This window comes from Cyprinus carpio, chromosome A15 (genome assembly GCF_018340385.1).
Source record: "Cyprinus carpio isolate SPL01 chromosome A15, ASM1834038v1, whole genome shotgun sequence".
NCBI lineage: Eukaryota > Metazoa > Chordata > Actinopteri > Cypriniformes > Cyprinidae > Cyprinus > Cyprinus carpio.
In genome coordinates, this window is record NC_056586.1 from 25,414,754 (window position 1) to 25,436,710 (window position 21,957).

The 21,957-nt window shown below is 36.1% G+C and overlaps 1 protein-coding gene and 1 pseudogene across 2 annotated transcripts; both read left to right on the plus strand.

The window, feature by feature from the left end:
- The first annotated feature begins 2,594 nt into the window (after window positions 1–2,594).
- On the plus strand, window positions 2,595–14,344 carry LOC109103961 (solute carrier family 25 member 36-A-like). 2 transcript variants are annotated; one of them, XM_019117298.2, is made up of 7 exons: window positions 2,596–2,986; window positions 5,662–5,826; window positions 7,965–8,042; window positions 10,145–10,245; window positions 11,602–11,668; window positions 11,778–12,067; window positions 13,100–14,344. In XM_019117298.2, exons 1-7 carry the CDS (start codon window positions 2,946–2,948, stop codon window positions 13,291–13,293), a joined length of 936 nt encoding a protein of 311 aa, XP_018972843.2. In that variant the 5' UTR covers window positions 2,596–2,945; the 3' UTR covers window positions 13,294–14,344. The 2 variants fall into 2 exon arrangements, with proteins under 2 accessions (XP_042627761.1, XP_018972843.2); XM_042771827.1 differs by lacking the exon at window positions 5,662–5,826 and having other exon boundaries at window positions 2,595–2,986.
- On the plus strand, window positions 13,805–21,346 carry LOC109103967 (annotated as a pseudogene).
- Window positions 21,347–21,957: the final 611 nt, after the last annotated feature.

Consider the following 21,957-nt stretch of genomic DNA (forward strand, 5'->3'; position numbering starts at 1 on the left):
TCGAGTTCAGTGCTCCATCTGCTGGTCATAAATGGTCAGAGACTAAAGTTGGGTGATACTATGGTATCATTTTTTTTTTTTTAAGACATAACATACAGCCAAGTATGGTGACCCATATTCAGAATTCGTGCTCTGCATTTAACCCATCCAAAGTGCACACACACAGCAGCGAACACACACACACACACCGTGAACACACACCTGGAGCAGTGGGCAGCCATTAATGCTGCGGCACCCGGGGAGCAGTTGGGGGTTCGGTGCCTTGCTCAAGGGCACCTCAGTCGTGGTATTGCCGGCCCGAGACTCGAACCCACAACCTTGGGGTTAGGAGTCAAACTCCGGCTATGAAAACAGTACAAGTGTATGAGATCTCCTCCTCACTCAAATAAAGTTCTGTGTGTAGGCCTATGTGTTTGTTGTGCCTTCATGCACTTTGACTTGAAAACTATTAATGATCCACCAGAGGGTTGTGGTTTTGCTTCTGGACACAGATTTTAGATCGGACATCAAGTGCCAGAGTATGTATATTAAATGTCTCTTGAATTTGGCTGGGAGTGTGACCACATGACTACAAACAGTGTTTCTTATCATTGTTGCATTTACTCCTTTTGATGTATACTAGTAATAATAGTATGCCTATTTATTTTGCAAGTGTGCACACAGTTAGTTGCACTGTGTTATATGCATGTAACATTGTTTTTCTTTACTGTCTGCAACCCATTTTATGCCGGTGTGTGTACACTCTGTGCTTGTTTGTATGCACTGATTCTACATTATTTGAACTGATTTCCAGTTCAAGTGTCATCGACTGACCCATTACAGATCGCTCTTTGGCAATGCATTTGTATGTTTTTGGTATTTTGCTGCACGTTTGCTCTTGTTGAACTCATTTCAGGGGTTAAACTGGATTTGTAAAGCAGCTCTGACAAGACAATATAGTGCAGTTATTCAGTTCAAGTCAGTTCAGTTCAAACTGTAAAATGTTCATCAATTATGAAACAAGTGCAAGTTTTAGAGAATAGTGGAGCAGAAAGGAATGAGGAACTGTGCAACAGAGAGATTGGTTATTTGGGTAAACCATTTTAGAGAACTACACTTATAATTAACCATCCTTCCATAAACAAAAATAAAATAAATAAAAAATGAGTGGTTTCCACCCTCTCACACTTGCATACACACACATTTTACTGTCTTTGACAGGTTTGCAAGTTCATGCATGTTTGCCGCACTGACTCGTGTGACTTATACAATTAAAGTTGCACATAAAGCCACAACCTGAATGAACAGAAGATTGAATCACTTTAAATATAGATCTACCTGTTTACACAGAACACACACAGTTAGTTCAAAGAGCCTCTGTCTTTATTCGCCCTGTTACTGATAGATGTGATAGAGACATGCTGTGTCTTCATCTCTCTTGAACACACAGAAGCAGAAACAGTAGCTGCAAATGTCTCTGTTAATTACAGCTGATTATTTTGGTTGAATGTTTGAAGTTTGTTAATTGCATTTTGCAAATCTGATAATTGTTAGATTATATACGTTTGTAATAATTTGATTAGGAACAGCAGGTTTTACAAGTTTTGTCTGATTGCTCAGGTTGAAGACACGTGCAAATACTTTACTGATCATGTCAATAAACCAATGATCTACAACGTCCAGGTAAGTCCCAATCGTCCCAATAATTCTGCTTTATATGCCTTTCTACTATTTTTATAATACAATTAAAGAAATTCCTCAGTCAGATAAAAGAAACTTGTATGTTATGATTTATGGTATTTTTCTTTAGTCCAGGTAAAGAGTTTGTTTTGGAAAACATATAGTGTCAATAAAAGAGTGTGTTTTGTGCACAACGGTTTTGTTTGCTGTCAAAGTACAAGCTTAAGGTTTTCTGTTTTGAACATCATTTTTTTTTCTCCTCCCGTTCACAGATGCCAAAAGAAACAAAGTAAAGGTCTAAAAATCACGATGACAAAAAACAACTCAAAATAACCCCTGCCAAATAAGTCCTTCTTTTTTTTTTTTAGAAAATAAAAAATCTAAATAATAAAATAAATATCTCTAACTGTATCTATAAAAAGAAACCTAACAAATGCTACATCCTCCAGTAAAAAAAAAGAAAAAAGAAAAATAATCATTATATATAAAAAAAAAAAAAATTAATTAAAGAGAAAAGAAAAATAAACACTGTCTGGGACCAAAGATTGCAGAGGTTAGTTATAAGAAGTTGGGAATAAAAAGATTATTGGAGTAAAGTTTACAAGAAAATGGACTTCAAATTTTTATGTTTAATTCAATGCGTTTCTTTGTAAATTTGAGAAATTATTAGCAATTTCTAAGGGAAAATAATTTCAAAGTACTTGTATCGGTGTATTAGGCACATAATAAATATAGTTTAGTTATTTCTGGCAAAGGTCGTCATTTTTTTATTTTAGTTTTATCACATATGTAACCCACGACTAATTTGCATGTATGTGAAAGAGCAGAGATCACGTGAAAGGCGCTTGATGGAGGCGGGCTTTGGTGACGTCAACTGAAAGCCGACCAATAGACGCTTTTGTTTTGCGCTCTCTGATTGGTCCAGAGTCAACCGTGAGCGCGTTCGCGTCGCGGAATGTGAGTGAGCACGAAGAAGGTGAACTGCGTGCGGGGCAGACGTGCACGCTCTGTGCCTCCTGGTCTGACCTGCCAAATGGATTTTGACCCAGATCGGTGATATGAAGTCACCTCTTCACCGCAGACTCACTTTCAGACCGACTATTGAAGAAGTGACGCCCGTGGATCGATCAGCGGGGGTTTGTTGGAGGCGAAGCCGCGCCGAAACGAGTTGAGGTTGCATAAAGTGGCTGATAGTGACCACGACGCGACGCACACCCGCATGAGCGCCAGACGCACACGGACACATTGCTGCTCAGTCCGGTGAACCCAGGAGAGAATGAGCCGAGATGAGCCAGAGAGACACACTGGTGCATCTGTTTGCTGGAGGGTGAGACAGCTTCACTCTTCAAGAAGAGTCCTGAACTACTACTAATAATAGTTAATTGTATTTATTATACAAATTTTTTACACTTTACTTTTTTTATTTTTTTATAAATGTTATACACACACACACACAGCTTTGGGATCAGTAAGATTTGTAATGGTTTTTAAAGAAGCCTCTTCTGCTTAAAAAAAAAACAGTAATAATGTGAGATATTATTGCAATTTATAATAATGGTTTTCTATTTTAATATACTTTACAATATAATTTATTGCTGTGATCAAAGCTGAATTTTCAGTATCATTACTCCATTCTTCTTCAGTGTCACATGATCTTTCAGTAATCATTCTTAAATGCTGATTTATTATCGGTGTTGGAAACAAGAAATGAATGCTTTTATTCAGCAAGGATGTGTTAAATTAATAAAAAGTGATAATAAACACTTAAATTGTTAAAAAAAAGATTTATTTTTTGAATAAATGCTGTTCTTTTTAACGTTTATTAAGCAGCACAACTGTTTCCAACACTGATAATAAATCAGCATATTAAAATAGATTTCTGAAGGATTTTGTGACACTGAAGAAGACTGCAGTGGTGTTGAAAATTCAGCTTTGATCACAGCAATAAATTATATTTTAAAGTATATTAAAATAGAAAACCATTATATGTGTGTGTATATATATATATATATATATATATATATATATATATATATATATAAATAACCTTTTTAGATTTTTCATATTAGTTTTAAAGATATAAATAAATTTTTATCATGTGTGTGTTTTTATTTTGTTTTGTAACAACATTTTCTCATGTTTGAAAGTTTTGACAGGTTTCTGTTTTGCCAAAGCTTCTTAACTTTCCTTTTGAGTTTTATGTGTTAAAAATAAGGGAAATTAGCAATTTTGTTATGACCATATTTTAGTTCATTTGGCATGTATATGCGTTTTATTTATTTATTTAAAACAACAAAAACAAACAAAAAACCCTGTACCCCATGCTGTTGCTGTTACCAACCATTTTAGAGAACAATTGAGTTTTTGTTTGGTTATGATGGACATGAGAAGCGTCAGGGTGACAGACTGAGTTTGAAGATCAATTCAGCTTTTAGTTTTTCTTAGAGTAACTTTAGTAATTGTGATTACAAAAATTCTGAATTTTAATTCAGAGACAACATATTCCTATTTATTTAAATAAGATCGATGTTAATTAGGTGCTAATTAACTTGTTGGGTTTACCAGGTCAAAAATATTTCCCCAAACACTGAAAAGATCAGTACCATAACACACAATATACCAAAGTCTACTCCATGATCGTTTAAAGCTGTGATGATGAGATCTCTTTTCAGTGCACAGGAGTATTTCAACATATGTTTGATGCAGTATACATTAATATGTTTACATTCCCACTGTTTATACTGTACATACATAAAGGAGGTCTGATTGCTGCACACGTCCAATAAGTTTGCGTTTCCCAGGAAGAATAAATCTGATGTAACACGGGACCTGACGGATGTTATAGAGTCATTTAGGGCTAATAATGTCTTCACTCAATGAATCACTGATATATAGACATTCAGCTTGATTCTGAAACAGACAGAAAATCAACAAGCACAAACAAACCTGAATATAAACAACACATTGTGGTTTGCAGTATGACGTTGCATAATTTTCGCACAGCCGTGCCAAGAGTCCTTGAATTCAGCCACACTGATGTTTATATTACAGTCTATATAGAGAGAGAAACCTCAGGATATTTGTGTTCTTATTCTTGAAAAAATATTTCTAGGCGTAAAAATTAAATAGAAGGTTTGAATCTTTATTCTTTAGTAATACTTTAACAGCAAGAATGTCTTTTTATAAGTGACAGTCATAGTTTTCTGGAACTGATCTGTTAGGGTAGTGTGCTTTCCTGAAGCAGCACGAGGGACTCATCTTGCCTGGAACTGATATTCAGTGATTGTAGCCTGTGCTCTAAATATCTGTCCTCTGATAAACCAGCGCATTTTAAAATAGAACTATTGACTGGCACTCTGTGTCTACATGATACCGTCAAAAAACTGGCTTTTTATCACGTCTTTATGTCCCATATACTCCTGTTATTAGGAACTGCACAGTATTGCATAACATTTTTATCTTACAGTGTTTTCATATATGTAAATAACAATCAAAATTACCATGGTATTGCTATATGATACTTTTTTCACATGCAGTAAATCTTTTTCTAATAAGCTGCTCCTCAACAACATTTCTGCAGCTTTAGATTTGTATCACAAGCATCACACCTCACATTTCAGATGCCGTTTTTCCATTGGAAAACACTGATATCAGGTTGTTTTCGGGAGGTGAGGGGTGGTTCGGGTTACTGTGTTTACTGACCCACATCTTGTGGCACGAGTGCAAGTGTTGGAGCCGATTAACGGCAACTCAAATTTCACATTAGAGTTGAAATTCTATCACCCTCATTTCCTCTATATCTGAGTTGTGATGTTCGACTGAAGTCTCGTGGCTTTCAGATAAGAAGTCATGGGATGAATGCCCTACATTGTGAGGTCAAACTTTTGACCGCTATTGACAGAATTCGACCATATTTTCAACATAATTTCTTTTAATCAATTCTTATGTGCAGAAAAAAACCCCACCAAGTCTCTGAAATAGCTTTCTCTCTGTGTCTCTCAGATGTGGAGGCACGGTGGGTGCGATCCTGACCTGTCCGTTAGAGGTGGTGAAGACGAGGCTTCAGTCTTCCTCAATAACGCTCTGCATCTCTGAGATGCATCTGAGCACAGTTAATGGAGCCAGCGTGGCACGTGTGGCACCTCCGGGGCCCCTTCACTGCCTCAGGTACTTTTAAACAAGTTTCAACCTATTTACATTTTGTGCAGTGCATGCATACACATTGCCTTCTTTTATTCTGTAAGTACACTAACAAAAAAGTACCATGCTATTTCCATGTTTTTTGGATATTAACGGAGGTAAAATCATGATACCATACTGTGATACAATACTGAGGTACATAAATATATTATTCAATTAATATATTTATATAATAATTATATTTTATACATCAATTCTATATTATACATATTTATTCATACATATATGTATACTAAATACGAAGACAATAATATTTACTCATCCGATTTAACATGTTGGTTTTAGTTCTGGATACAGGCAACACCCTGTACTGGAACAGTGCGAATGTTACATCTGCGTTGTGAGGATGTTGAGTCTGCGTTGCATGAGCTCAGGATTTCGTAAACACATGCTCTATGGTTTGTGGGCCTAAAACCAAGCGTCCATCTTCCCTGCCAGAGGAAACGCCCCCTTTCTGTCGACTCTTTCCAAAAATGTGGTCATATTTCTTCATTACACCAACAAATGTGACTAAATAAAGTCAGAAGACGAGACAAAATAAGGAACGTTGGTTTGCAGTCTAAGAGTTTTGATTCTAGTTGGTTCCACATATGTAATATATAAATATATACATGACCAAAGCAGAAGTTCAGTGTTTATACAGCGCATACTGCATGAAGTATATAATGCCCTCTCTTTGCCTCTTTCTTTCTGCTTTCTTTATAAAGAGACTGTTCACAGTGGTTTCCACTCCCCCTTACTCAACCAATCACTGCCCTCACACTAAAACACTGCGTCCTGGTGCTTGGCTCTCGGCTGATGAGTGTGTGTGTGTGTGTGTGTGTGTGTGTGTGTGAGAATCACTGGCTCTCAGAACGGGCCCCTTGTCCTCAAAGTTTAACTCGGGTTATACATCACAGAAAGGTACCAAAATACTAAACACAAAGACATTTCGATCGACTTTGGTCTTTATTAATTTAATACGGTAAGTAAATGACTCTGACATCATATACACTCCTCCACGGTTTATGGCTTGTTACACAACCTGTCTGTCTGTTTTGGAAATTGAAATTGCATCTTAGTATTGTAGACATTGATTGGACGCATTTACTTTGACGTCAATAAAAAAAAGGAATGGGAAGTGTTTTTGCCTCCTTTTTAAAAGTTGATAAGTTCAATACCAATTATGACAAATTACACCCAATTACATGGGTAGTTGCTTTTTATTATTTCCATCTAGCATTGTTTTCTTGCCTGATGTATATGACCTTATGTGGCCCGTTTTTCTGTCACAACCTGCCAGTTGCAAACCACTGGGGTTAAAGAATAAACAGAGTATTAAGATTGTATAAAACGAAGTCAAGATGGAATATAAATAACTTTTGAACAACCTGAACTTCTTTATTTAGCGTCTCTTTATGACTTTCTTTTATACTGTATGTGTGTGTTGACAAGTTCCCACACCTCACACAAGAGAAATGTTTTACGTGCGTCTTTGAGGAATTTCTTTGTTTGGACGTGTTCTTCCTAGGCGTGTCTGTCTTATTGGCTGATCGAAGGATTAAAAAAATATTTTGGTGACTCTCACAAAGAAATGTTTGTGTTCTATTTCATTCCAAAACAAATCAGCTCATTTATATAACAAAATATTGTGCCAACACCTTCACATATTAAAAAAAAAAAAAAGTTTTCATAATTAAAATTGAGGCCTGCTTATAGGGCTGTTAAGTTTTATTTTCATGACAATTAAGCCCCATTTTTATCTATAAATATAGTTCAACAAGCAATATTATCGTTATTATTTTTGCATAAGAATTTGGATAATTTCTAATTTGCTTGAATTGTTTAATTGTTATGAATATAAAGTCACAATGAAAAAAAAAATCTTAAATGTTATTAAATTAGAATTCATTTTCATGCTCAATTAAATAAAAATAAAAAAATTAACCATTGATTTTGGAGTGAAATATAAGACATATTTTACCTCAGCCCCCAAATATTTCCCGGGAACAACATTACATGTTTTACCAACTCCAGACTCCACAAAGCCATTCAGAACAAAAGTGTTATTTTGGTACGTTTGCCTTGCACTTCTGTTGATATGTTTCTCTCTCTGTCTTTCTCAGATTAATTCTTGAGAAGGAAGGCCCTCGTTCTTTATTTCGGGGCCTGGGGCCCAATCTGATTGGAGTGGCTCCTTCGCGGTGAGTGTTTGTGCATTCATACAGTTACACAGGCAGATCAAAACACCTTTATCTCAGCAAGCTGAGCTGTGTGTGCTGCAGTGTGACTGATGCAATCCCTGCTCAGCCGGTAAAGCTGCAAATTTACAGAGCTTGAAAAAAAAAAACACACAGACACAAGTCTGAATTCAGCTTTCAGTTTAGGGTTATTTCACAGGTCACAATCAGCCATGCAGGGTGCAAACTTGGGGTAATCTGAGCCCCCAATTAAAAAGATAGTTCTCCCAAAAATTAAATTCTCTCATTATTTAATGACATGCATCTTGTTCAAATCCTGTATGACTTACTCTCAACTTTAGAACTGAATAGATATTTTGAGAAATGACTCTGTGTTTTTTTTGACTGTCCAAACAATGACTTCTTTTGTGTGCCACAGTTTTGGGTGAACTGTCCCTTTAAGACTTATTATATTTTCAATATAATTTATGATCAACATCAAAAATATGTTTTTTCCAGGCCACTGAAAGTGTCTTGAGCTCATTTAACAACTGTTGATTAAAGGTGTTAAACCCTGCTCTTTCCTGCATTTTTGAGGTTTTCTGGAACAATGAAGCTCATATTCTGAAATCCAACAGGGCCGTTTCTGCCTTCAGCAGAGGTGTAACAAACCTCAGGCGGCTCCAAGAGAACAGCACAGCTTAAAGAGCAATTGCATAAATTAGTGGCCATGATAAATGGTGGTTTTAACATTTAGTGTCTGTATAAACAGATGTTTTATGTGCATGCATTCATGATAAAGCGTTTGTCAAATGAGGCATGCATGATGAATCAGTGCCGGACCTGTTACTTTAAGAGCAGCTTATGTAAACGTGTGTGTTCTACAGGCAGGAAGGCGAGATCAAACTTGAGATTAGTTGCGGAGAGTGTAGAGAGTGTTTTCCTGTTGGAGTGCTCACCGTCCATCAGTTAAGGGCTTCAGGATAGTGCATGTGCAAACATTTGCGGTTACATGCGAGGGTTTGTGAGGAACATGCTGTCCTCGTGAGCTGCCTACGTAGGCATCATAGTCACACAATGGGCGTTCCAGAAGGTGGGGAGTGAAATCATGTTGTATTTGCCAGCTTTGCATTTATCCTTTGGTTTGTGTTTGGAACACGGTAGATGGTTTCTAGCTGGTCTGAGCTGTAAATTAGCTGGTCTTTGACTAGTTGACGAGCCAGCTTGTTCAAAAACCCACCTTAAACTAGTATGAGTTTGGTTTGTTGCAGATAATGTCTATCTTGGAGTTTATATTCAGCTTACCTGCTGAAAAGAGCACCTTAAACCAGCCTAAATGGTTTAGTCAGTCTCCCAGCCTTGCCAAGATTTACTAGTTGTGTTTAGAACATGGTAGATGGTTTCTTAGCTGGAAACTAGCTGGTCACCTACCAGCTTGTTTAAAAACCCACCTTGAGCTAGTATGTTAGTTTGTAGAAAATAACCAACAACAACCACCAAATAACCACCATTCCTCCTGCAAAAAACAAATTAAAAAAGCCAAAATAAATTGCTCACTCAATTAAGTAAGTCTTCCAGTCTCGCCGATATGATGTTAATCAGAGAATTTCTATTTTACTGAAAAAATTAAAAATCAAGGCTATGAAAACCAAATATAAATGTATGAATGTGAACAATTCTGTGAATGTAAAAATGATTCTGCATTTGGCAGAATTGCATTTAATCTCTTGAAAAATCATAATCTTTGTTAGTTGTGTTTGGAAATTGGTGGATAGTTTTTAGCTGGTCTAAACTAGAAATTAGCTGGTCACCAACCAGCTTGTTTCAAAACCCACCTTAAACTAGTATGAGGTTAGTTTGTTGGAGATAATAAATGACTTGGACCAGCTAATGACCAGTTTTCCTCCTGAAAAGAACATTTTAAACCAGCTTAATTGGCGATCTGCTTGTCTTGGCTGGTTTAGAAAGTCTCCAAAGCTGGCCAAGATGATGTAATCAGATTAATCGGATAATTGGTAAATTACCAAAGACCAAAGTGGCCAAAACCAGCCTGACCGGTGTGTTGTAGTTCAGTAGGGTGTAATAGCGTTGTGTGTTGTCACTCATGTGTCCTGCTGTGTTTTCAGGGCCATCTACTTCGCCGCCTATTCCAGCTCAAAGGAGAGACTGAACTGCGTGTTGGAGCCAAACTCCACGCAGGTGCACATGATGTCTGCTGGGATTGCAGGTAACTTAGAGCATGCAATCCAACTACATCCTGTTTCCTCGATTTTGATGGGCTCATAAAATATAAACCGTTTACTGCTTAATTGCATGTGTCGATTCGTCCAGCGGATTGGAATTGCAACTTTTTCCTTTTGTTCCATGCTGTATCTCTGAGTAACAGGCTAATAAATGTCACAGCGCTCAAGCACTCAATAAAGACCTGCCACACGGCCAGAAGAGAGAGTGTGTGTGTGTGTGTGTGTGTGTGTGTTGGTCTCCTGTCACCTGGACTGTAGCCAAGAAGGATTTAGATTAACTCTCGTACTATGCTAGAGTTTTCTTACACCTTTAAGCTGCTTTTTCATTGTTTATGAAGATGATAGACAGAAAGTCATTCAGAAGAAAATCATGTGAGGAGTGTAGTATTGGTTGAAAACTAGGCCTGTAACTCTGAGCTGCAATGTTTTCCTCCAAACAATTTGCAAATTCGGTGCTATAATATATAAATTATGCTCACATTGTGCAAAGATATAAACAAAAACAAATGTTAAGTCCAGTTTTAAAGCAGCAGGACACTGTGTATCAAGAAAAACAAGCACACAAATTATAAATAAATATGGTTAATTTTAAACCTAAATGTAATGTCCGACAACAACTGTTTTATCAAAATGAATTTGGATGATTTTACTAAAAAAACTTTCTTGCACTGCCTGCTGTTGTTTAATAGTGTCATGCTTGCTATCAGGACGGCCCTTTATGTAAAACCGAAATATTCAAAAGTGTTTAAAAGTTTGAGGTTGATGAGATTTATTAGTGTTTTTGAAAGAAGTCTCTTATGTTTTCTAAGACTGCATTTATTTGATCAAAAATACAGTAAAAACAGTGATATTTTTAAATTATTACAATTTAAAATGTTTTTATTTGAATATATTTTACAATCACATGATCTTTCAAATCATTCTAATATGCTGCTCAAGGAATATTTCTTATTAATATCAGTGTCGAACACAGTTATGCTGCTTTATATTTTTGTGGAAACCATGGTACATTTTTTTTAGGATTCTTTGATGAATTAAAAGTTCAAAAGAACAGCATTTATTTGAAATGGAAATCTTTTTTAATAATGCATCGCAAAGGTCTTTAATGTCAATTTAATGCATCCTTGTTGAACAAAAGTATTAATTTAAAAAAAATGTAAAAAAAAAAAAAAAAAAAAAAATCTTACCGACCTCAAACTTTTGAATAGTAGTGTGTTATAAAACATTAGTGTTTAAAAAGTAGCTAATTTTGCAAAATATCTGTAAGTGTGTGAAAGCTTGTGCTCATTTCTGTGTTTAGTAAATTTGCATCTTAAACTTTCCTCTTCTGCTTCAATCAGGGTTTACGGCTATAACTGCAACCAACCCAATTTGGTTAATTAAGACACGTCTACAGTTGGACGCCAGGTAAATGCAAGCAGATATGTGACATTATGCAAGTAGATTATAATTTTAACATGACCTGGTGCTTATTGTTCATGATTCCAAACTAAGTTTTGTATTTGTCTCTGCACAGGAAACGCGGGGAGCGTCGCATGAACGCGTTTGAGTGTGTGCGGCGCGTGTATCAGACGGACGGTCTACGCGGGTTTTACCGCGGCATGTCTGCGTCTTACGCGGGCATCTCAGAGACTGTGATTCACTTTGTGATCTACGAAAGCATAAAACGGCGTCTTTTAGATGCCAAAGCAGCATCGCACATGGATGGGGCCGAGGACACAGCCAAGGACGCGTCGGACTTCATGGGCATGATGCTGGCAGCCGCCACTTCCAAGACCTGCGCCACCTGCATAGCCTATCCACACGGTGAGCATGTGCATCTTACCATCAGAGCACCATCTCATCTTGAAGTCAACATGAAACATCATTAACAACCTATTTTACTTCCAGAATGTTACATACACGGCTGTTCAAAAGATTTGAATTCTTTTCAGCAAGGATGCATTAATGATTAAACGGAGCAAAAGTGACAGTAAAGACATTTAACAGTGTTTCTGAGGGTCTTAAATAGTCTTAATTCACCCCTCCACAATTTAAAGCCTTAAAAGGGATTTAAATCAGAGCAGAAAGTGCAATGTGATCAGTAGGAACACAAAAAATTATTCACACATTTTAAAAACAAAATTATAAATCATCTTCCTCAGTATTTTTTTTCCCATACAAATATCTAAACATCATTAAATCAAGATACATTTACTTAAGATGCAAATTAGAGAAATTAAGTGTTGTTTTCTGCAAAAAATGGACAAAGGTAAGCAAATTTATACTTAGAATACGAACAAATATCTGTCAGTGGGGTATGAAAACTTGTTTTTCCTTGAAAAAGTTTACTCACCCTCATGTTGTTCCAAACCTTTATGAAACAACATGTGGGTGAGTAAATGATCACATAATTTAGATTTTTGGGTTGATTTTTCTGAGCGTTTCGACTGATATTTGTCCTTGTTTTAATCATAAACTCAAATTCAGTTTGATCAGTTTCACAGAAAACACGTTTTGCTTCTCAAGTAACTATATCTTGATAATTCTTAAGATGTGTGACCTAGAAAATAAGACAAAAATAGTGAGGAAGAACACTTTTATTTTTTTTGCAGTGTGATCAGAAGGTAGTAAAAGTTATGGCAATATTCTAGTAATTGGGAACAGTTCTTTTAAATTGCAATAACATTTTATTCTCAATAACACTTGTAATGAAACAAATGCTTACTGACCTTAAATGTTTGAATGGTATATAAAAAGTAAAAGGGGATACAGACAGTATCATTTTGGGTTTCATGTTTACTATTAATCGTTTGTAATCAATTCTGAGCATATTTGTTTTTCTGTTTGGCTCTGCAGAGGTAATCCGCACACGGCTAAGAGAAGAAGGCACCAAGTACCGCTCGTTCTTCCAGAGTCTCAGCCTGGTGATTAGAGAGGAGAGCTATCGAGCTCTTTACCGAGGACTCACCACACATGTGGTCAGACAGATCCCCAATACTGCTGTCATGATGTGCACCTACGAGTTCGTGGTCTACTTGCTTGATGGCTAAACTTTGACCTCATGGACAAAAAGCTGTGTGGTTTCATTCACCATTTGGGAGTGTCTTTGGAGAGGACGGTGTTAGGAGGAAAAGGGAAATGACTAAAAAGGTTGTGTCTAGAAATCAATGTTCTCGTTTCTTGGTTTTCCTTAACTTTCAGTCTTTTAATGTTCCTTAAAATGATGCTGCTTCTAAAAAGCCTTGACAGTCAGTTCACCTTTAGCCTCCTCAGAGTTTGTTTTTCCATCTCAAACAGCACTTCACGTCAGATAGATCTTGTGTGTGGATTCAGCAGGTTATTTCTGTCAGAGAAGCTGTTCTTATGTTGGCTGGTGTTTGAGGGGGTTGTCGGCATCACTGCGGTGCTATGATGGCGATCAAAGCTTCACTGGATTTTCTTGAGATTTGAGCTGGAAAGGATTTGGAGAGGATCCGTTCTGAGGCTCACTTCCTGTCTGGGAACAGCCAATCAGGTTGCACTTACAACCATGCAATGTAAAAGCAAAACGATATTGCATTGATGCATATACCTGACACTGTGTGCACAGACACATGTATGCAAAAACAGACATCTAAGAGTGTGTTTAGTTGTTTTAACACTGTACAGGTGATTGTGTGCTAGTCTCAGAGTGTCATATTTGTCCGTTTATTCCTGCTATCGTGTGTTTGTAGCCCCTATTTGACCTTAACACATGAATGTAACAATCTTTGCAGCCAAAATAGGTTGTTGGCACAAAAAAAAAACTTAAATAAATGTATGTACTCAGCAGCAGAATTACTAATGAAATAAGGAATATTCATTTAAAATTGTAAAAAAGAAAAATAAAGAAAGGCAGGTATTATGCAAGAAATTCATTGCACAGTAACACAAAATAAGTTTATTTTTTTGTCGGGTATGTTGTCGATCCCATCCCAAAAACACATTGAACACACACAAAAAAAAAAAAAAAAAAAAAAAAAAAAAAATTCAAAGAGCGTTTGTGGCCGCTGTGCTAAATGCCATAGAAAAGAGTTTCATGCTGCAAAAGAAAATGGCATTTTTGTCATTTTGCAGTAAAAACAAAAAAACAAGACATTCATTGATTAAGATCAGTTTGTTTGAGAAGCAAAATTGCATTAGATATGAAGACATTTTTAGACAATATATCTTGAATTAAGCTATTTTTAACATTAAGTAATTTAATGATTACAATGTATTAATACTTCATTATAATTTAAAGTATAAATCTGTTTTGTTTGATTTATTTAGTTTTATTTTGTTCTTAAGAAAAATTTGCAGTGTATATTTATTGAGAATGTCTTTATATCTATCTGTATTTATATCCTAGTCATATTTATATTTGTTTCTCAGTTTCAAGTAAATTGATCTTGTTATAAGAATGTTGTTTTTTTTTTTTTTCAGGAAAATAAGACAATTTTTTTTTTTTTTTTTTTTTTTTTTTTTTTTTTGCAGACAGAAAAACAGTCAGTCATTAAAATTTTGTCAAAATTCATGTTTTTCTTTATGATGCAGTTTTGTATCTCATCCTCTCACTCTTTTATGCCTTCATGGTATGTCACAACTCCAGTGTTTTGTTTTTTTTGTTTCAGTGTTTGGTTGTTTTGTTTACACTCAGTTTGGTGTGACCTGCTCTGTTGTCACTGTTCATTATGACATTAATATTCAGCAGATGATCATATGGAAAATAAATGCATCTAAGAAAACAAAGAAGGACGTGCATATTTTGGCTTGGATGGAGATTCTGGGTTTTGTCTTAGAGATATCACTCTCACTGAACAAAAGTTAGAAATTTCTGAATTGTGTTTTTGCTGTGTTGTTAGACACAGCCTCCTTTACGCTGCCGTTCTTTGCTTTATTTTTACTTTCTCACGTGCACTGAGGAATTTTGTTTGACATGGAAAATCAGGAAATGTCTGTGTGAATTCCAGTAAACACAAAACTTACTTTAAACTTGTTGCACGAGTGATTCAGCATTCACAGGTCCAAACTGCTGTAGTTTGGGTCAGATCTGCATGCGAGGTAATGACTTGTTTAATTGTCTAAGCAGGTAAGAAATTAATTTAATATGGAGCTAATTGTTTTAGATTTGCCTGTGTTGAAAAAAGTCCTCATCAGTTAAAGAATGCTTACATGTAAACTGTAGTAAACAGACGTGCTTATCTGTTCCTTAAGACAAAGCTTTCAGAGTTATACTTTTATTTAAATAACTACTATAAAAATGTTGTACACTGACAAAAAGTTGGTGTACAAAAAAAAAAAAAAAAAAAAATCACTTATTAAATGCTAGTAAAAATCCGCAGGTAATTATTACAAAGGATCAGCAAGTAACAATGAGTTTGAGTTTGTTTTTCTCAAGTTTCGTTCAGATATAGGCTGACATCAAAATAGACATTTAGTCAGTTTAGGTGCCATATTGAATATAATACTCATGAAAACGAGGATGTGAGGGATAGACTTACAGTGGCATGCACCATTTAAATTTTCAAGACTCGCACCTGTCTAGACTTTTATGGAGTTTTTGTCTACAGAACGTGTTTCAGAAATACGTTTTAGAAGCTGAAATAGAGAATCGCTGAACAACAGTACAATCCACTGAATGCACTGTACTTCTATGGAAGCCTGTTTCTGCCACTGAATAAAAAATAAAAAAAGGTAATAATTTTTTATCTCACAATTCTGACTTTTGTTTCATAATTGCGTGATACAAACTCGCAATTGCGAGTTATAAAGTCAGAATTGTTAGATATAATCTCGCAATTCTGAGAACATATCAGTCCAACAGCCAACGGCAAACTAACACGTGCGTTCTGCGCATGCGTGAGAGGAATTAACTGTCAGTAGCCTATATATTCGTCATTCAAAAGGAGAAACAGAAACCGAAACAAAGATATAGCCTACGAGATAAACGAAGATATACAAAAGCAGTGCTTGTTTACCACAAACAAAAACACAAAAGTTAAAAAGAATGCACTCCCACTTAATAAAAAAAACTAACAAAAAAATAATAAAACAATATTAAAACGTTATATATATATGTATATCAAATCAAAATCAAACAAAAACACAGTAAGTCGCTTTGGATAAAAGCCAAACGTCGGCTTGGTGTGTCCTGGTCTTGACACAAAATTATTATTTAAATCCAAAATCCGAATTGTTATATCTATCAAACATTACTTTATTCATATATCTCAAAACTCAACTTAAGCAAATAACAATCAAAACTTACTTTATAACTCACAATTGCAAGTTTCTATTTCACAATTCTGTGAAAAAAGTCAGAATTGTGTGATAAAAAGTCGCAACAACCTTTTTTTTTTTTTTTTTTTTTTTTTTTTTTTTTTTTTATTCAGTGGCGGAAATGGGCTTCCATAATAAAGCTGATGATACACAGTGCAACTTTTTGAGCAATGTTGCTGAGCAACTTTGGGCAATGTTGCTGTTACTGAGCAGCCAGTTGAGACAGGGCCCATGACCGATCTAAAGTATATGTTTGTTACCCATTCTCAAGTGCCCAAGCAACATTGCTCAAAAAAGTTGCCCCGTGTATCAACAGCCTAAGGGCTATGAGTAACAAAAGGATGAAAAAAATGAAATTTTGAGGCACAAAGTCAAAAATACTATTTTCTTGTAAAACGCATTCCAAAAGTTAATTTTTATTTACAACTTCGCAAGACAGTTCTACTGAAGAAGAACACTCTGATAGCGGAGATGATGGAGACGCTGCAGAAGACGTCTCTACAAACAGCTGCTGTGGAGTGTGATGTCTGCACTACAGAGAAGAGCAGAGCTGTAAAGTCCTGTCTGCAGTGCTTGGCCTCCTTTTGTCAAACTCACCTGCAGCCTCACTATCAATCTCCTGCGTTTATGAAGCACAAACTAGTCCAAGCCTCCAACTGTCAGGATGACCATCAATACAACAGTCATAAAAAAACCTCATAAAAATAACTGTCAGGATGACCATCAATACATTTGTTGTTTGTGTATGATTGACAGTCATGTAAACCACAATATGATATCTGTGGATTCAAAATGGACTAGTAAAAAGGTAATGAATGCTATTTTCAGGTAGTTGTCATTTTTTCCCTGAGTTGATAAAGTTATTTATTTCAATGAATTATATTACTGGGAGAATAGTACGCATATCTTACTTGATATTTAACAATTACAAGATGAGATTGGCAAGGTGTGTATTTCTACTTTTGTTATTTAATGATTTTGTATGTTAACATCCTCAGGAAGAGTTAAAGGAAATAAATGTGGCGTGTCAAAAACTGATTGAGGAGCGAGAGAGAGGTCAGCAAGATCTCAGTGAAGCTGTGAAATCTTTTAAAGTGAGTAAATGGGGAGAAAAGAGAATAAAACAATAAATGCAATGCATCATATTAATACAGAATCCTACAGACTACCTTTAGTAAAATTTGCATGCATGAAAAAAAAAATTGATTGAAATTGTTCTTGTGTGCACACAAACACAAAAACACCTTTTGTTTTATTTATTTTCAGAAACATCACTTTAACACTAATCCACTATAAAAAGGCAATATATATATATATATATATATATATATATATATATATATATATATATATATATATATACAGGTCCTTCTCAAAAAATTTGCATTTTGTGAAAAAGTTCATTATTTTCCATAGTGTAATGATAAAAATTAAACTTTCATATATTTTAGATTCATTGCACACCAACTGAAATATTTCAGGTCTTTTATTGTTTTAATACTGATGATTTTGGCATACAGCTCATGAAAACCCAAAATTCCTATCTCAAAAAATTAGCATATTTCATCCGACCAATAAAAGAAAAGTGTTTTTAATACAAAAAAAGTCAACCTTCAAATAATTATGTTCAGTTATGCACTCAAATCTTGGTCGGGAATCGTTTTGCAGAAATGACTGCTTCAATGCGGCGTGGCATGGAGGCAATCAGCCTGTGGCACTGCTGAGGTGTTATGGAGGCCCAGGATGCTTCGATAGCGGCCTTAAGCTCATCCAGAGTGTTGGGTCTTGCGTCTCTCAACTTTCTCTTCACAATATCCCACAGATTCTCTATGGGGTTCAGGTCAGGAGAGTTGGTGGCAGGCCAATTGAGCACAGTAATACCATGGTCAGTAAACCATTTACCAGTGGTTTTTGGCACTGTGAGCAGGTGCCAGGTCGTGCTGAAAATCCAAAATCTTCATCTCCATAAAGCTTTTCAGCAGATGGAAGCATGAAGTGCTCCAAAATGTCCTGATAGCTAGCTGCATTGACCCTGCCCCTTGATAAAAAACACAGTGGACCAACACCAGCAGCTGACATGGCACCCCAGACCATCACTGACTGTGGGTACTTGACACTGGACTTCAGGCATTTTGGCATTTCCTTCTCCCCAGTCTTCCTCCAGACTCTGGCACCTTGATTTCCGAATGACATGCAAAATTTGCTTTCATCCGAAAAAAGTACTTTGGACCACTGAGCAACAGTCCAGTGCTGCTTCTCTGTAGGCCAGGTCAGGCGCTTCTGCCGCTGTTTCTGGTTCAAAAGCACACGCCTGTGCGCGGTGGCTCTGAATGTTTCTACTCCAGACTCAGTCCACTGCTTCCGCAGGTCCCCCAAGGTCTGGAATCGGTCCTTCTCCACAAATCTTCCTCAGGGTCCGGTCACCTCTTCTCGTTGTGCAGCGTTTTTTTGCCACACTTTTTCCTTCCCACAGACTTCCCCACTGAGGTGCCTTGATACAGCACTCTGGGAACAGCCTATTCGTTCAGAAATTTCTTTCTGTGTCTTACCCTCTCGCTTGAGGGTGTCAATGATGGCCTTCTGGACAGCAGTCAGGTCGGCAGTCTTACCCATGATTGCGGTTTTGAGTAATGAACCAGGCTGGGAGTTTTTAAAAGCCTCAGGAATCTTTTGCAGGTGTTTAGAGTTAATTAGTTGATTCAGATGATTAGGTTAATAGCTCGTTTAGAGAACCTTTTTCATGATATGCTAATTTTTTGAGATAGGAATTTTGGGGTTTTCATGAGCTGTATGCCAAAATCATCAGTATTAAAACAATAAAAGACCTGAAATATTTCAGTTGGTGTGCAATGAATCTAAAATATATGAAAGTTTAATTTTTATCATTACATTATGGAAAATAATGAACTTTTTCACAATATGCTAATTTTTTGAGAAGGACCTGTATATATATATATATATATATATATATATATATATATATATATATATATATATTGCAAGATTCATTTATGATTACAGAATAATACATTTAATTGATGTTGGTCACATGAATACAGTATTTAGGCTGTTGTTCCTGTCCAACAGAGTTCAGCACAAGAGGCCGTGGAGAACATTGAGAAGGTCTTCACTGAGCTCACCTGCTCTCTGGAGAAGAAACACTCTGAGATTAAAGAGCAGATCAGAGATCGGGAGAAGACTGAGATAGATCGAGCAGAGAAACTTCACAAACATCTGGATCAAGAGCTGACAGAACTCAGAAAAACACAAGCAGAGATTGAGAAACTTCTGACTAGTTATGATCAGATCCACTGTCTGAAGGTGATGCAAAAATGTTAAGAATCTATTAAATGAAACTCCATTGTGTCACGCTTGTTTTGTGTTCAATAAAAAATCTATTTTGTTTCACTAATGAAGTATTTTTTTCATTTCAGAGCTGTCAGTCTGTGTGTGTTTTACCAACATTTGAAGACGTTCCCAGCTTCACTCAACACACTCATCTGTCTTTTAAAGACATTTCAATCTCAGCATTCAGAGAGGTTTTGGAGGACGTCTGTCAACAGCAAACAGCCAGAATATCTCGAGAAGGTCTGAATCTCTTAACATGTTGTATTGCCATTAATACTCTGTAGGAGTTAACCAACACATTAACCATGTACTTGTTTTGTGTCGTCTCTCCAGTGTCAAATGTCCATGTTGCAAAGACTCCAGAACTAAAGACCAAAAATGATTTTTTGCAGTGTAAGTTGAACTTCAAGGCAAACACTCATTAACTGATAAACATCAATGGATATGATCTGTTACCATCATGTGACCATTTTGAAACCAAATTTGTTCAAATTTATTTTTTATTCATTCCTCCTCCTCAGATTTCTGTCAACTTAACCTAGATCCAAACATTGCAAACAAAACCCTCAAACTGTCAGAAGAGAACAGAAAAGCATCAAGTTCAGATAAAGTCCAGCAATATCCTGATCACCCGGAAAGATTTGATGATGGGTTTCCCTACATCTTGTGTAGAGAGGGTTTGTACGGACGCTGTTACTGGGAGGTTGATGGCTGTGGGAAAAACTGGGCTGTAGCAGTTTGTTACAAAGGAATTGGTCGTAAAGGAAAAAGTGGTGACTGTAAACTTGGCTTGAATAAAGTATCTTGGAGATTGGGCTATTATCTACAGAATTTCTGTTTCTTACATGATAAAGCACAGGTCCGTATCCCTGCTGCCTCTAGAATAGGAGTGTATCTGGATCACAGAGCAGGAACTCTGTGCTTCTACAGCGTCTCTGACACAATGACTCTCCTTCACAGAGTCCAGACCACATTCACTGAACCCCTCTACCCTGCATTTTTTGCTGCGTGGGGTTCATCTGTGAGGATCATAGAGCAGAGGGAAGTTAAAAAAGGCCAAATATGAAAACAGAATGTATGACAAAATTTTACCATAAATTATCTCAACACATTTATTGAATGGTTTTGCTCTCATTAACCTTGATCGGAATTGATCTGATTAATGATCTGAAAATCTACATTGTATGATTTATTCCATCAGTTTAGAGGTTAAAAGGTCCTCCATTATGATAATGACCTGTAGATGTATTTCATTTTGGATACTAAATTTTAATATGGGATTTGTAGTGAGAAGAGCGGTTTATTTAACATGAGTTGACTGGCCAGCAATGACAGCAATGGCAACAAAACGTGTTTTTTTTTTGTTTTTTTCTGGAAAGACGTTTCGTCAGCTGAACAATCAGTATGTTGTTAAACAAAAATTGGACTCATTGTATTTCTATCCCTACCAGACTCGTTTTAATTACTGTCAAAAATTACATAAATTACCAAGACATATTAAAAACAACTTTTTTTCATTAACACTGCCATTTAAATTTTTTCTCTGAATTCTGAGGTTATATCTTGCAATTCTGTTTTTTTCCCTGCCATGGAATCTACAGTAAAAAAGGTAAACACAACTTTTTTTCCTCACAATTGTGAGTTTAAATCACACAGTTCCAACTTTTTTGTTCAGAATTGCAAGAAAAAAGTCAGAATTGTGAGATTAAAAGTCATAATCACTTTTCATTTGTTTGTAGTATTTGCTCAGCATCTATAGTGTGGGAGCTGAATACTGTTTGCATTGTATCTTGGTTTTTTTGTTATTTGCGTGGTATTGCTGTTTGTGTTACAGTGTGCTCTGTGGCTTTAGGATGTATTATGTGCTTGGTGGCTGTGTGTTTGAGAAGGTTTGCACTGTAATGGTATTTAAAGGTTTTCTAGAGCATTTTGCTCATTGTTTGTAGTACTTGCTGTTGCTTTTCTGTTGTCTTCTCCTTCTCTGTCCTCTACAGGGGGCAAAACGAGGCATGAAAGCTTTCCCCTCCTTTTATGGATTCTATTGACATCCAGATGTTTTAATTGATATTTTAATATGAGAAGATCTG

Bases quoted from the DNA above. Each gene is read 5' to 3' on its own strand.
- LOC109103961 (XM_019117298.2), top strand. From the start codon at position 2,946: ATGAGCCAGAGAGACACACTGGTGCATCTGTTTGCTGGAGG. The intron at 8,043-10,144 runs GTGAGTGTTTGT...CTGTGTTTTCAG, and splicing joins ATTGGAGTGGCTCCTTCGCG to GGCCATCTACTTCGCCGCCT. The intron at 10,246-11,601 runs GTAACTTAGAGC...TGCTTCAATCAG, and splicing joins GATGTCTGCTGGGATTGCAG to GGTTTACGGCTATAACTGCA.